The 16,178-nt window shown below is 39.1% G+C and overlaps 1 protein-coding gene and 1 long non-coding RNA gene across 8 annotated transcripts in view; one reads left to right on the top strand and one right to left on the bottom strand.

Moving 5' to 3' along the window:
* Nucleotides 1-7,697, top strand: part of CLEC16A (C-type lectin domain containing 16A) — a 185,758-nt gene extending 178,061 nt beyond the window's left edge. Inside the window, exons 23-24 of one of the 6 annotated variants that reach the window (XM_084641948.1) lie at nucleotides 2,157-2,276; nucleotides 6,884-7,697. In XM_084641948.1, coding sequence (XP_084498074.1) covers nucleotides 2,157-2,276; nucleotides 6,884-7,245 — 482 coding nt within the window. In that variant the 3' untranslated portion in view covers nucleotides 7,246-7,697. Of the gene's footprint in view, nucleotides 1-2,152; nucleotides 2,277-6,883 lie in introns of all 6 variants that reach the window. The other 5 variants (XM_084641947.1, XM_084641946.1, XM_084641950.1 and 2 more) reach the window with 5 other exon arrangements.
* The window catches only part of LOC311527713, a 75,746-nt gene that overhangs the window by 11,476 nt on the left and 48,092 nt on the right, over nucleotides 1-16,178 (bottom strand). The window contains exon 3 of one of the 2 annotated variants that reach the window (XR_014713423.1): nucleotides 9,783-15,549. The exons of the other annotated variant lie outside the window; for it this stretch is intronic. This is a non-coding gene — a long non-coding RNA (uncharacterized lncRNA). Of the gene's footprint in view, nucleotides 1-9,782; nucleotides 15,550-16,178 lie in introns of those variants that run through there. 2 annotated transcript variants of the gene reach the window in all.

Raw genomic sequence — 16,178 nt, 5'->3', positions numbered from 1 at the left:
ACCTTTAAGTCCTCGTGTAGAAAATTGTGGGGTAAAATCAGGGGTGGGCAAACTTTTGGGCCCAAGGGCTTCATCTGGGTATGGAAATTGTATGGTGAGCCATGAATGCTCATGAAATTGGGGGTTGGAGTGTGGGAGGGGGTGAGGGCTCCAGCTGGGGGTGCGGGCTCTGGGGTGGGGCTGGGGATGAGAGGTTTGGGGTGTATGAGGGTACTCTGGGCTGGGAGGGCGGAAAGGGGTCAGGAGTGCAGTATCTAGGCGGTGCTTACCTCAAGCAGCTCCTGGAAGCAGCAGCATGTCTCCCCTCCAGCTCCTATGCGGAGGCGCAGCCAGGTGGCTCTGCGCTCTGCCCTGTCTGCAGGTGCTGCCCCTGCAGCTCCCATTGGCCACAGTTCCCGGCCAATGGGAGCTGTGGGGATGGCGCTTGGGGCAGGGGCAGAGTGCGGAGTCCCCTGGCCGCCCCTACACCTAGGACCGCAGGAGGGACATGCCGCTGCTTCCGGAAGTCACAGCACATGCGGAGCGGGGCAAGCCCATGACCCCTCTCCCTGGCGGGAGTTCAAGGACCAGATTAAAACATCTGGAGGGTCAGATGTGGCCCCCAGGCTGTAGTTTGCCCACCCCTGGGTTAAATGTAACTCTTGCAATATCTCTCATTGTTCCGTAGAAGTGAAAAAGCAGAAGTTGTTGTGTACTGGAAGAAAGGAAAGTCCCGAGAGGGAAAGAGCAAACAATACAGTCCAAACAAGTCACATGCATTGCTAGCAGGTTTTTTACTTGTTATACTTGTGACCTTCCATGAAGTAACATGCCCATGTGAACAGTTGCTGTGTATAAGATGAAAACGTTCTCCTGGTAGTCATACCTTCATCATTATGCCTTTTGAGCTTAAATGTAGCCCCTTTGCTGTCAGTAACTGAAAATTGTATTATTAAATGTGCTTATGTATGTATAGTAAATGGAATAGGGATGTTTTATACTTGTGTAGAATTCATATACTAGCCTACAGTATATATTCATTGTTACACCATATTTTACTGAGTATTTTTAAAACTGTCAAGTCATAAAATGCAGCTGATCTTCCTTTTAGAAAATATTTAAGGGATGATAACAGGACCTGGAGATATATAACCCAGCACTAAGTAATGAGTGTTTGGGATTTCAGGAGGTTTTTTCCTTCTTGTGCACCACTTACAGCGTACTGCGCTCTTAGTTGGGGCAGAAGTTGCTTTGGAAGTGAATGGATTAAAATGGAAAGGATAGTCCTTTGTTGCTGAGTTAGAGTAATTTGCATTCTGATTTGTAGAGAATATATATTCCAAAATTCTGAGCACTGGGATCCTGTAAAAAAGCAATGCAGGCCATCTTGCTGACACCTCCTCTGTCCCTTCCATTTGTGATTCAAGTAACGTAACTGTGGTGGTGTTTCAATTCTGTTATGCTAGTAATCCTCTCTGTTAACTAGGTACAAAAATACTTTTAACTAAAGTTTCTTTTCTAGAACCCTACCTATGTGCTAAGCAGACTTTCTCTTTTCTTAACTGCTGGTTTTCACTAGATATCTCTCTAAAATACTGCCCTTGGCTTTGTTAAAATCCAAGTGCAATATTTCAGTTACATGTCTTGAAGTAGAAATATTGGATTGTCCAAAATATTATCCTTTTGAAAAAATAGCACATGCTATCCTATAATTTATTGCCAATGAGGGATCGGAATATTACTACCACACCAGCATTTCTAAAAGATTGGTTCTGTTTAATATTTTTAATGTGTCTGGCCAGATTACAGTGTAAAAGCCTACCAATCCTGCCTCCTGTGACTTCAGTGGGAGTTCAGCTGGTGTCAGAATTGCAGGATCTGGCCCTAAATACCAGAAGTAAATCTCCAGATACGTAGGTAACAAAATAACATGATTTTAATTGGTTTGTAAGGAACACTAAATACACACACACACTACCTTCAGGAGTATTTTCCTAACTTACAAGACTCTTGATGTGACTTAAGATACCACTTAGAATACCAGCAGTTATGAATAAGTCCCTGTCACTTATACTTGTTGATACTCTAATATTTATCCTTTGTGTCCATTCCAGTTTCCCTTCTGTTTCATTGTGAAAGCCTTTGTATGATATATCACTGTGTTTTCCTCTAGTAAGGTCTGGCAGGAAAGGACGACGGCGGGTGTTTAGTCTGTCGGAGGCTGACAGTCACGGTGGACACTGGGTTTAGGTCTTCAAGCAGCAGCTGCAACCGCAACTCGTGCAAAATCAATGCAGGCAGGTTCCTCCATAAGATTTCAAAAGGCCACAATGTTTAATAGAGCATAGCCATTATCTATTTCCATACTAACAGAATGACTATCTACTATTATATGCATGAGATATAGAACTTAAAATAGCATCCACCTGTATCTAGTTAAGAGCATCATTCATAGATCTAGCAATTGACTTCTAAAAGGTTTTAACTGGTGGCTTCTCATGTTGATTATTCTTGGTTATCTTGCTAAAAGAATTAAAACTCCTCTCCTTGCCTGGAAAAGGTATGTCAAGTCCCAGCTTTCAAACAGCCATGTCTTCTCTTGAACAGGGGCAGCTATGGCTCCAGTGGAATTCAGTAAGCAGGGGTTTCTAAATTGGCATGAATGCAGACAGCTAGCCAGTCCAGCCACAGGATCTCTAGCCTGTAACTCAGGGGAAAGAGAGAAACTTTCAGCCAAAGACTGTCCAGGATTTGACCAGTCGTATTTTCTATTCCTACAAAAATCCTTAGAATCTAGTCAGATGTTGTTATGGAATTATTTTTTCTGGCTTTGCTTCAATCAGGCAATTTAATATTGGATATGAGAAAGTGGGAAAATTGGCCTCAGGACATTACTGAAATTTACAAAGTAGTAACTGTGTTTACTAGGATCAGATTAGTCTCTTTTTGTATTCTTTATAGTAGTGGCATGAAAATAGAAAAATATTGCCAGTTTTGTTGGATGATATATAAACAACTTCCCTTATTTTTTTTGTAGATTTATTAATACTCTTCTCACTTAGTTTCCTAGTTGTGTTTTAATTGTTTATTTTTTATCCTATTGTAGGTTTACTGTATGATTTAATTAAGAGACTTTCCTTTAGACCATTTCTGATTTTTTTTTCTTCCTCTGCTCCTTTCTGCCTCCTTTTTCCAAATTACCCCACTTAACACTTCCATTTTTGTAAAGTTAATCTAGGCATTATCCTGCAACTGCTGAGCAAATCGTAGGGGTGCTGTGCACCCTCACTTGTCACTGAAGCTAGTGGGAGTTAAGGGCACTCAACACCTTGTGGGATCTAGCCCTTATTTTGCAAACTCTAATCAGAAATTACTTAACTGTGTACAAAAAAAGTTTACCCAATATTTTTTCAAATGTTAATTTCCCACATCAGCTGGCACACTCTGGTTCCTAGGAGTTACTGCACACCCCAGGAACTAGAGAACTAGTTAAGATAAAAAAAAAAAACCCCTTCACCCTTTTTGTGCAAAAGTCAAATGGAACTGCCACATTTGGGAAAACTCTGACTAATATCTTAGAGGTGGAAGTGCCAGAATAACATGGGAGGATTCTATTCTCTCAAGATACCATCTGCTTTGTTACTCTATCTCTTGCGTCTCAGTGCCTCATTGATTTGATGTAGGCTTGAGATCCAGGAGTGAGATCCTATGAGATATCTCCAAAGAAGCAGAATAGTCCCTCTTTAGGGCATTTGCCACTGGGCTTGGGGCAGGAATTCCCACAGCTCTTGAGAGTATGTATTCTTGCCAAATGTCCAGCCCATGTCATAGACTCCAGAGTTTTGGATCAGCTATAAAGAGGCGGTCAAACCTTCAGATGCTTCTTGGAACTGAACTCAAACGCCAAAGATTTTGTAGTTGGTGACTAATATCTTCTCTCACTGATAGAATGATACTGAAGGACAGTAGCTCAGTTAACACCTCTGGAGGCTGCCCATAAAAAACCTTTTGCATCCAGGTGATACTTTGATATCCACCATAAACTCCTTGTATAGTACACATTTTCTGTCAATTGGTCCCCTTGCTCTGTTCCCTTGGATCCTTATTAACTTGGTTGCCTGATAACTTTAGATCATGTGATTTTTTTTCTAGCCTTTAAAATATTTTATACCTCGTAAGGAGGAGTGTTTTAAATTAGACATAGATCTTACCTTTTAAACTGATGTAAGTTACCGACATCCATTAGAGAAATCAAAAACTTTTGTCATGCTAGTACTAGTTACCCCTGTGCTGACGTTCATTGTCTGCACCTACTAGGGGCTATATTTTCACTAATCCATCGTTAGCATTGGCAGGTGCCCTGCTGGGATGCAGCAAATTTGTCACCGCTACTCTTAAATAGAACAATACTGTAAAGGAAATGAAGTTCAGGGAGCTACTAATGGGTTATGGAAAGTAGATGATGAAAGAAAAATTACAGCCATTAATAATACATATAACTTAGAGAAAAAATACAGTACAGAAGATCTCTATTTCTGTACTTTCTATTTATAAATTCTACAGCTGAAATATTTCAAGGGCAAGTTGAATTTGTTCTGCTGATATTTATGGTGCCATTTTCTAATCATTCCTCTGAGGTTGTTTTACAGTGTGTTGAATAGAAAATTGCATTTGTTGGCCCTGGATATGTCCTACAGATAAATATTTTTCAACCATTTATTTTTCCTTGTATATAAAAAGTGGGAGACATTTTAGCATTCATTTAGGTATTATATAGGATTGGAACAGCACAGTGCAGTAAAATTTAAAAAAAACCTTTGTCCTCTGTTTGCTTGTTTAAATCCATAGGATTTTAAAAAAGCATTTAGGATTATACCAAAATTTCTATGTAAGGGAAAATGGCTATCATTAAAGCAGTCAGGCATAGAACTAAAATGTAACAGATTTTTGGAGAGCTGCAGTAGAAATACTTCATATTTGTGTCCATTGATAAACTACATTTACCCAAATTACTAATGTGTCTAAATAATACATTTTAGTGAGTGTTCTCACGATATTCAAAAGCCCAGATTGAGGTAAAAAATAATGGAAATTTAAAATTTGTTTAGTCATGGACCTTATGTTTTTTTAAAACTATCATAATAAATACTGCAGACATTTAAACAACTACACTAGTAAAAACAGACTTACTGGTTGGACTTTGTTTAAATGTTAGTAATTGCCTTTGAATTCAGAGAAATAAAAATTCATGTTCAACTTTAGCTCACGAAAGCTTATGCTCAAATAAATTTGTTAGTCTCTAAGGTGCCACAAGTACTCCTTTTCTTTCTGCGGATACAGACTAACACGGCTGCTACTCTGAAACATTTTCTTAGCAATTCTTTGTCTTTCATGCAAGTCTTACATCATTTCCTCTAATATCGTTTACCACATTCTCCCCAAAGTTTTTTTTCACAGCTAATAAGAAAAATCTGCAGGGTTATTTTGCATCAGCACTGTCTTTCAAAAGGCAGTTAGTGGTGACACTTGAAAAAAAGTGAGAGTCAAGATTTTGCTACAATTTATAAATCTTGTTTTTCTTTTAAAAAAAGAAAAAAAAACAAGAAGCTGTAGCCCGCAGACTGTCAGCAAAAGTGAAATGAAGCGGTTTCTGAAGTGAAAATATACATTTGTTTGGAGTCTTGTTAGCAGAAAGATGAGAATTTTACAATGGAAGGGATAAAAACCGTGTCTCTCACCCACACCCAAGCTACTCATTTTCTCTTTCTCGGGTGACCATTCTTATCTCTTCATTCCATTCTAAGCTCTTATGGTTTTTTTCTTGTGTTTTGCCTTAAGTTTATATTTTCTGTTCTTACAGGATTAACTGGAATTCATATTGAAACTGAAATGTCTTTAAACGTCATTCTGGAGTTAAAACAAAAAAACAAAAAAAAAACAGTCCCCTTTCTTTCTACTCACTAGAATGCCTTGTAGAATTTTCTGCAGACTGCAGAATTTTCTTGTGCATTTAGACGTGCTGTCTCTGAAATGAAGAGCCATGTAAATAGTCTGGTAGCTGGTTACCTGTGTTACTCCATTTGTGTTAGTTACTGTAATCTGAAATGATGCATATTGGCCCGACCTGGGAGACTTTCTAATATAGGACAAAATTTATAAGCCAATTGGGGGTTTTTCACCTCTGAAATATCCATTGAAGCCAAATTAGCAATTTTTCCATCACTTATTTAGGATTTTTAAGAAAGAGGTGAAAAGGAATGTTATTAAAATGCTTCTTATTATGTGTAATTGTTTATAGCCACCTTCATTTTGTTTGCTCAGTGCTGCCTCAGTGAGCAAACAAAAGTGCAAGAGGAATAAACAGTCCTGTGTATCTGCATTAATCGAACAGTTCTGTAGAATTATTCTCCTTCCTATTCTCCCATGGTTGAATTGATGTAAGTTACCATTTGTTTGTTTCACAGCTTCTTTAGAACCAGGTTGCTTCATGGGAAATGAATTCTACAGTTTTCTGTTTCCAGAGAACTTCCTGATGTGGGTTTATGTTGGTTGCTCTAATCTATGCTAAATTCTAGAAAAGCTTTTTTCACTACTCTCCTCCACTTCATCCCACCAGAAATAATAGCGATGTCACACTGTCACATTTCAAATGAATTACTTACACATAGAGCATTTAATAGCTGTCAATTCAAAAAGCTTACAGCTGGGATTTCACATCTCTACTAAATATTTCCTGTATTTCATTATTTACATGATCACAGGGTACATGTGTAAACATACTGCTTCACAGATCTTTGGTTTCCTCCTGAGTTTAAGTAGTAAGTAAAGAGCTTTATACTGTTGGTGTTTGTCATGTGTATTGAGCACAACTGAAATGCTAACTGCTGCCTAATGTTTTCTTTAGTAGGTGACTCTTCAGCTCTTGAACAGCTTCCCATGACCTTTTCCAGTCAGGTGATGTTGGTTGATGAAACCTCTTCAGCTGCCTCAAAATCTGGCAAGAACTCTGTAAAGAACCCTGAAGTGGAAACAGCTAACCTATCCCCTAGCCTGATTCCTGCACAGCAGCCCACAATATCTCTAATCTCCGATGACAATACAGATGCACTGAGCGTAGAGTCACTTACACTGGTCCCACCGATTGATCCACACAGCATTCATACTTTCAGCTGCATTCCTCAGTCTTCCTTGCCATCTGAAGTTTGCAGAGTGACAGAGGGAGAGGGTTCTGATCAGAGTCAACAAGCAGACTACGATGAACAGTGAAGAAAATGCAACTGACTGCTCTGTATTTTCTTTAAGTGAGGTGATGGGGGCATTAATAAAGCCACAGAGGCCAGTTGGCTCACAAGAAAGAGGCCAATTACTCAGTAACTCAACATATGGGCATCTCTTTAAAATAAACATTATACGTTCAGCATTTTTGAAGGAAATCTCTATTGTAATATGGGAAAGTGAAGAAGCTTTGTTGGGCTACCTTGGCTTCATGATGATTTACTTCTCCAAATATGGAGAGACAGCATTTGCCAGAAAAAGGAAATATTTTAGGATATTATAGTACAGAGATGCTGTTTCCATTTGAAACAGTTTTTCTATTCTGTCAGTCTTATTCAGCTTTTAGAGGTATGGCATAAAAACAGACTTGGCCACTTTCAGTATTGTATTCATAGGATTGTAAGCTTTAATATTGTATCCTCTGTGTAATATTTATTTCAATGTTCAACATAAATATCGAGCAAAGATTTTTTTTTTATTAAAATGAATTGAACCCCTGATATAAAAATCAAAGGCTTATTAATGGTTAATATAAGACGGTTTTTTGAGAAGCATGTTATGTATTTTTTTGCATAACCAACTACAGAGGAATGTGAAGTATTTTAAGAGACTGATGTTCTACATTTTCTTAAGTGATTGCTTTAGTCTGTTTGTTCATTTCTGACAGAGGCAAATTGCAACGTCTGAGGAATGGCAAAATCCCTTCTGCAGAAGGACACTGTCTTTTCTTTAGAAACAGCCACAAGAACTTGTGCTGCATACAAGTTTCCATCTCCAGTGTAGCCAGGAAGCCACCTTACCCAGCTGATGATATCTCACTTTAGAAGGATGAAACTCAAAAGGGAATATACTGATTTTTCTATATGGAACTGGCTAATCCTGATGTTAACCAGATTAAACTTCTCAGTGAATGTGAATCTGATCTGAAGCCTATCTGACCTGTAGGTCCTGGTACATAGAAGATAGAAATTAACGAGAAAACATAAAACTTGGCAGAAGTTTGGCATGTTCTTTGCTGAATTGATTCATACCTTAACATGAATAGAATTTAACCACTCTCAAATAAATCTGCAGTGCATTCATTTCAAGTGGTGATAAAACTAGCAGGGAATAATTATTTCTGCATAGATGATGATGTAAAGTATTTCCTGCTTCTCAAAAATTAACCTACACTTGTTTTTGCTTCTGTTTTGATTTTAGTTAGCAACAGATCCTATTATCGGATTCTGTTCTTGTTGAAATCAGTGAGAATTTGCCATTGCATTCAATAGTAACAAAACTAGACTCCAGTCTCGTGTAGGATTAATTTGAAAAGTGTGTACCTATCTTCCATTCACCCTGCCATGGTTACATGATTGTTTGGCCCTCAGTAAGGGAATACTTGAGCAGGATATTTTAAAGGTTGTATTTTTATATTTGACACCCCACTGACTTTCGGTCTAACTTTGTTTGCTGCTTGCTTTTTCAGGCTTGGTCCTTTGGGAAGCAACTTACCCGTAGCAAAATACACATATACTCAATATTGGTGCTGGTGGTAAAGCCATTAAGTGTTTGTTCCTATGTGCAGAATTGACTGATTCAGATCTGTCACCCTGTCTGATTCCTGTGGACTTCAGCAGGCGTTTAACCAGTCTGAGTGTCTGATCCTGCAAATGCGATGACCCCAAACCTCACATGAAGTCTGAGAGTTAGGGGTCCTCAGCACCATTCAGGCGGTGCTTAGCAACTTGTGGAACCAAACTCAGATCAGAATTTGGCCTTCGGGTGGAATGGGAGCCCATCTTTCTTTTGGACCATTCTTAGACATGGTAGTCAAAAGACCATCTCAAAAATTATTACCTGCTTATTTCAAAAATCTTTTGTGTTAGATGTGACATTTCGCTAGACCTAGATCAGAGAAAATGCCATATTGCAAACCTGATTGTTCTAAATAGTATTACTTTTAAATGGAAATTTGGGGTCACACTCTCACAAATCTTGGGAGACAGGCCAGTCCTTGCCTACAGACAGCCCCCCAACCTGAAGCAAATACTCACCAACAACCACATACCACACAACAGAACCACTAACCCAGGAACTTATCCTTGCAACAAAGCCCGTTGCCAATTGTGCCCACATATCTATTCAGGGGACACCATCACAGGGCCTAATAACATCAGCCATACTATCAGAGGCTCGTATACCTGCACATCCACCAATGTGATATATGCCATCATGTGCCAGCAATGCCCCTCTGCCATGTACATTGGTCAAACTGGACAGTCTCTACGTAAAAGAATAAATGGACACAAATCAGATGTCAAGAATTATAACATTCATAAACCAGTCGGAGAACACTTCAATCTCTCTGGTCACGCAATCACAGACATGAAGGTCACTATCTTAAAACAAAAAAACTTCAAATCCAGACTCCAGCGAGAAACTGCTGAATTGGAATTCATTTGCAAATTGGATACTATTAATTTAGGCTTAAATAGAGACTGGGAGTGGCTAAGTCATTATGCAAGGTAGCCTATTTCCTCTTGTTTTTTCCTACCTCCCCCCCCCCCCCGATGTTCTGTTTAACTTGGATTTAAACTTGGAGAGTGGTCAGTTTTGAAGGGGTTTTACCAGCAGGAGAGTGAGTTTGTGTGTGTATGGGGGTGGGGGGGATGTGAGAAAACCTGGATTTGTTTGAAAACCTGGAAATGGCCCACCTTAATTATGCACATTGTAGGGAGAATGGTCACTTTGGATGAGCTATTACCAGCAGGATAGTGAGTTTGTGTGTGTGGTTCTTGGGAGGGGGGTGAGGGGGTGAGAGAACCTGGATTTGTGCAGGAAATGGCCCAACTTTATTATCATGCACATTGTGTAAAGAGTTGTCACTTTGGATGGGCTATCACCAGCAGGAGAGTGAATTTGTGTGGGGGGGTGGAGGGTGAGAAAACCTGGATTTGTGCTGGAACTGGCCCACCTGATGATCACTTTAGATAAGCTATTACCAGCTGGACACTGGGGTGGGAGGAGGTATTTTCTCATATTCTCTGTGTATATATAAAGTCTGCTACAGTTTCCACGGCATGCATCCGATGAAGTGAGCTGTAGCTCACGAAAGCTTATGCTCAAATAAATTGGTTAGTCTCTAAGGTGCCACAAGTACTCCTTTTCTTTTTGCGAATACAGACTAACACGGCTGTTACTCTGAAACCTGTTAAAAGAAACACATTTACCTAATTTAAAATGACATTCTAGTTCAATTAAGTCAACAGGCACAAAATAGGCCGGTTAGCACGCAATGCACCTTCTTACCTCTAAGCCATAACGCGCACCAAGAGATGGGACAAAGGAATTTTTTTTAATAAGCTTACAGAAAAGTAAGATTTGAAAGGAAATTGTCTTAGTCTCTGCTTCCAGGTACATTGTGGTCACTTTAAAAGCCAACAATCTACTTGAATTGTCTGCTCGAAGCTTTAAAGGGAAGAGGAGGGTGAAAACATATATTGAAAAAGAGAAAATAGAAATAAATGACTAAATAGTTACGACGTTCAAACAATTGCTCAGACTTGTTTGTTTCTAACCTTAAAATGTATATAAGAATTGACAGTGCCTTAATGCTGCATTAAGGAGAGTTCACCATATAAAACCCCTATAGATACTGAAATGTATCTTCTGGGGAAATCTTTGCTCTGTTTACAAATATAGCGTATTGCTCATCTGCTGCCCTTCGAAAAATATCGTGCCCATCACTTACCAGAGCAGCTCAAGAGCTAGCTCCCTTCTGCTGTAAAAGGGAGGTACAAACAAGAGAGCATTAGCTCAACAGCCACCTTTATCGCCGTCTTTTTTTTTTTTTTTTTTTTTTTTAAACCAGAATTGATTGAATCAGTGTGTTCTCAGTATTGTCTGAACCAAATCCTCACTGTTCTCCAAACAAACTGGTCAATCTTAAGGCTCGGTATTTTCAGGGGCAATTCTGTGGGGTCTGTAAAGAGGATCATTATAAAAAATAATGTGTAGAAATGGACCAGAACATAACACTGGATTTGAACTCACTCAAACGTTGTGAGGAGATGCTATGGTCTGGGTGTGAATTTTGGGGTTTGTTCCCATCCTTGAACCATGTGTTCTCATGGTTCTTGCTGAATGCTAACTGGATAAACCCCCTCCAATTCCTTCCTGTGAGACGAGACCAGCAAAGAAGTCAGTGGTGTGCTGAATGTGACTTTGGCAGTTTCTTAGTCTATTCTTCTCACATGTATTTTATCAAATCTGTACCAAGATGCTATAGTTCACATGGGCTGTTCGATCTTGCCTCACCTTTGCTCTGCCCCCATCGCACTGATGGTTTTAGTTTTCAATGAACTGTAAGAATAGAACCTAGATTTTCAATCTAACAGAGTAACTGCAACATACACTTAAGTAACCTGGTGTAGGAAAAATAAAGATACAAGGCCTGATTCTGATCTCCCTTTCACCGGAGTAAATCAGGAATAATTCTTCCAGAATCAGTGGAGTTATGTGGGTATAAAACTGGTTTGAAGCCTCGTTCACTTTCCTGAGGCTTTTTAAAATTTAAATTTAGGAAATTGTATTTTTGGTTTCCTTTTTAGGATTCTGTGGATTAACCATGCTCAGTCAAAATGTTGTCATTGTGCTAATATACAAATAAAGGGCCCATAATTTGAGAGAGTAATTGCCTTGGTCCCACAGTAAGGGATGAGTCCACACACATTCTCCATGGCTAATTGGTGGTAGTTTAAAATTCAGATTGGATGAGTTATTGTACGTTTTATTAACAAACTGCTGGCTACGCAAGGAAATAGTGCATTTTGTTCCTTAAATTTGGCAGAGGGTTGTAAATACAGAATTAACTGGGTAAAGGAGTTCTTCAGCATTCCTCATGACCTTTAGTTCAAGGAGTTCTAAACTTTGTTCAGTTAAGGGCTTTGTTAACAAAAGGTGAGAGGATCTGTTCTTCCATCACCTGTATGGAATTAGTACAAGTAATTTCACATTCTGGACTGTTGTCGTTAAAGATGTGCCTGATGCCCAGACCAGAATTCCAGATCCGGGAAGAGTCAAATCAGGATCCCTTTGGTCACAATTTAGGCCCATCTGTAGTGAGCCTCATAAATCCCTTGCACATCAGTGAAAGTCGAAATAATGTTCCTGTGTGGATTTTAGTTCTAAAGTTTCATTGCTATCTTATACGTGCAAAGTTTTAAAAGATATTGAAAGTTAAAATGGTTTAGCTATAGCAAAATGAGCAGCAGCCAGCAGGTTTTAAGTTATGATCTTTCTAATTAAGCAATAAGACATGGGTAGCTGTAATTTCTATACTGTTATGATAAGTGGCCTTGGATGATTATTTTAACCACTCTAGATATGCAATAATCACCCTGTAATTGAGTGTCATTTTTCCAATAGGAAATGGACTTTATTAGTAAAATAAGGGAAACCCATCAGGTCAAATGTATCCAGATTTCTGAAGCCAATCATAAAATTCAACAACGTATCTGTTTGCCATACGCTGTGTTTAATGTGTTCTTTTTTATCTCGCCTGTTGCTGTGCCTGTATTTGCTCTTATGGGTACATAACTAAAAAATAACCTACTTAATATTCACTATGCTAATAATCACTGCTTCTCCACAAAACAACCAGTCGTCTTACTTCTCTTCTGAACAAATTTTAATAAGGTGAGTGCTGTTAGCTGAAAACTTTATTGGACAGCTACTACCTGGAGAACTAAACCTATTAACTAAATGCCAAAATGAAAGATTTGAGAAGGGAGAGGGAGGCATCATGCTGTGGTGAGAAATCTGCCTTCCACCTCCAACTACTTGGAAGGGAGAGGCTGCTGGGCTTTTTACCGGGGTGCTGCCTTTGATCCTTTTCTTTCTGGCTACTTCATGTGATATATTTAAAACTCCCTTCCCATCCTATACTCTCCTCTGGTTGCTAGAAAGGAGTTGTCTCTTCCACACAGACGCAAAGCTCCACTACCCTGTCCACCACCACCACCACATTGCTGGTCACTGTACTCCCTTAACCAAGTCGTCTTTTCTGCATGGTCCTCTCAAAGAGTAGCTTCACTGCTAGCCTCTGCTGTTGTTCAGAGCTTTCCCAAGTATCAGTGGAATGAAACTGAAATTCTTGTCAGTCCTACTGCTTCCCTCAGGCTTCTGTACAACTCCAGTGAACCTGAGCAGAATTTTGTTAGTTTTACTTTGCTGCTGCGCAGAAAACCTCTGAGCATCAACAGAGGCACTGGAAAGACAGTATTGCACTGGGTCAAATTCAGAAGGTTCTCTTCACACAATAAGGGCCAGAAATGTAATGTTTTTATAATAGAGGTTTAGATTCTATACAACTATTGCTGTCTTCGGCTCCCCAAAGTTTGTTCAAGCCCTACAGATTGCTAAAATTGTATTCCTTTTACAAAATATTCTATAAGATGTTGCTCAGTACTTTTACGAGTATATTACAAATTTAACACTAAATTGCACTTGTCAAAATAATAGTACATTTTGGAGGCAGTCACCCTTTTTATTGTATTTGATTACTTGGTAATTTGCAGAATTCAGTCATCAGTAATGGGTCATCCAGTCATTACTGTGAATTAAAGTGCTACTATATTGGATTAGAAATTTCTGTAGATAACTATTCATTGTTTATTTTTTAATCATTGTAGTGACTGGGTAGTATGTATATTTCACATACACAAGAGGTGAGTCTTTTTGATGTAATGAAATAACATCACTATTCGTGAATAGTAATATTTAATGGCATTTATTTAATTCAAATTGTTTTCTGAAGAAAATGATAGAGCCAGAGGTAAATAAGGTACAGGTACTGTGTTCCCAGTATTAGTTTAAAATAAGCTGTCAGACATCGTGTATGATTCTCTTGGCCATTGGCTTAGTCCTTTATACCAGTGAAAATATTCTGATTTGGTTGCGTATTCCTCTCTGGTGTAAATGACTACCACAGGGCTGAGACAGAGGAAAACCTGGCCCATGTGTTAATGTTTATTACCCAATAAGTGGATGTAAGGACTACGTGTAGTTGAAAATGTTACAGTGTACATGAAGCTAATTTAAGAGGGGGCAGGAATTGCAAATGGTTTCAGTTTTGCAAACTAAAGATGATTTACCAGAGCCCTAAAAGTCTGGCTTTGCCCTGTATAAACACTAAGTAGTAATCCGTTAAACCATTGTAACTTCAGGGAGCCCAGTTGTCAGCCTCTCCACCTGCAAATATGTTTCTTTTGTTGTTTGAGCTATTGAACTTTGTTGCAAACATTTTGCTTCATTTTAAATTGCTTTGAAAGCTCAATTCTGTTTTAGGCACAAAGGGGGAAACAAACCTATTTTTTTATGTAAACGAATGTATTCAGGCATTGTGCAGCACATAATTGCTCTGAGCAGGAAGGACTGTCTTCGTATGAAATATATTTGAATAATCTTGTGTATGAGATGTACTTGATTTACAAAAAAATCCAAACACAGGGTGGATTTAATTCTGAAATGTCTTTTCTACATGCAATAAGTATAAACTATTTAACATAGATTGTATGAGACATTCAGTGTAAATGTGACAGTACATTATGTTCATTTAAATTGAAGAAAAATGTAAATAGATGTCTGGGGTAGGGGAAAAATTAAGAAATATTTGTGTACATTTCTGAAACCTTACAGACTTCTTCTACAGAAGGGTGAATTTCCTGGCAGGAATCGTGTTTCACTGGGTATTGAACACCTGGATAGGCATGAATAATGGAATTTTCTTTGTAAATTGAACTTTGCAATAAAAATGGTGTTACTGAGAACCTGTCATCTTCTGTTGCTGGGTTTGTTACGTGCAAGCACATACAGTAACCGGGCACAGCAGCACTATTACTTCACTCACAGTAGTTTGCTTTAATTAATAGGGACAAATTTGTGTGGGTTTGGTTTGGGAACCCTCCAGTTAAAAATGGAGTTAACAGGAAAGCAGCCAGCAGAGATGGTGGGAGGTAGCGGTTAAGGGATATAGAGCAACGGACAAGGAGGATGGCTGGGCCATAGTTGAAGTAGCTGTCACTAAAAGGCAGCAATCACTTTCAGTTTGAAAATGCCCTTTTTGGCTGTCGGATGTGATTTCTTCCCAGCTCCACCCCTGCGCTCCCACGGTGTGAAGTGCCAAACCTTTCAACTGAGGTTATTAGGTGCATTCCTGTTATTTAGCCACTTCATCTCTAGGGATGAATTAGTGACCACACTGTCCTTGCAAAGCATTCTTTTTCAAGCTAGGTATTCCTCCAGGAGAAGAGTCTGAGAAGAGAAGAAATTGAATTACATTGTACCATGAAATAAGCAAACTGTATAATGACTAGGTAAGAGAAAATGGCCATCAACTATGGGAAGCAGGTCGAGGACCACAAAAGAAAAGAAATCAATGAGTTTATTTAAACCTGCAACAGAATGAAATGAATTCTACATTTCATAATGGGAACTTGACTAGGTAGGTATTGTGGGTATAATTGTGAGGTGCCCCTCCCCATTTTAAGTTGCTCTCTGTGGATTGCATCTCCTCCCCACTCCTCAAAAACACACCATTAGCAGCCTTACCCCTGCGTCAGAGCAGGCTTCTGGAGCACCTTACATCAAACTCAATACACCACCTGTATGAAGTAGGCATTATTATCCCCTTGCTCCAGAGAGGTCAAACGAGGCACAGAAAGGTGAAATGACTTGGCCAGCAGCACAAATGTGCGTGAGATGGAACCAAGAGTCCTGACACCAGGCCCCATCTAGACCATTCTGCCTGAAAAGTGAGTTCAGTAGAATGCTGCTCAGCATTGACCTGTTTCCCTTCTTTAAGGCCTTGTTTACACACACATTGTACCACATAACTATATTGGTATCTTGACAAAGTTCCTCCTCTGCCTTGGTGGGTCCTG

This window comes from Lepidochelys olivacea (assembly GCF_965140295.1).
Source record: "Lepidochelys olivacea isolate rLepOli2 genome assembly, chromosome: 10".
Lineage (NCBI taxonomy): Eukaryota > Metazoa > Chordata > Testudines > Cheloniidae > Lepidochelys > Lepidochelys olivacea.
This window is presented reverse-complemented; position numbering and strand designations above follow the sequence as displayed.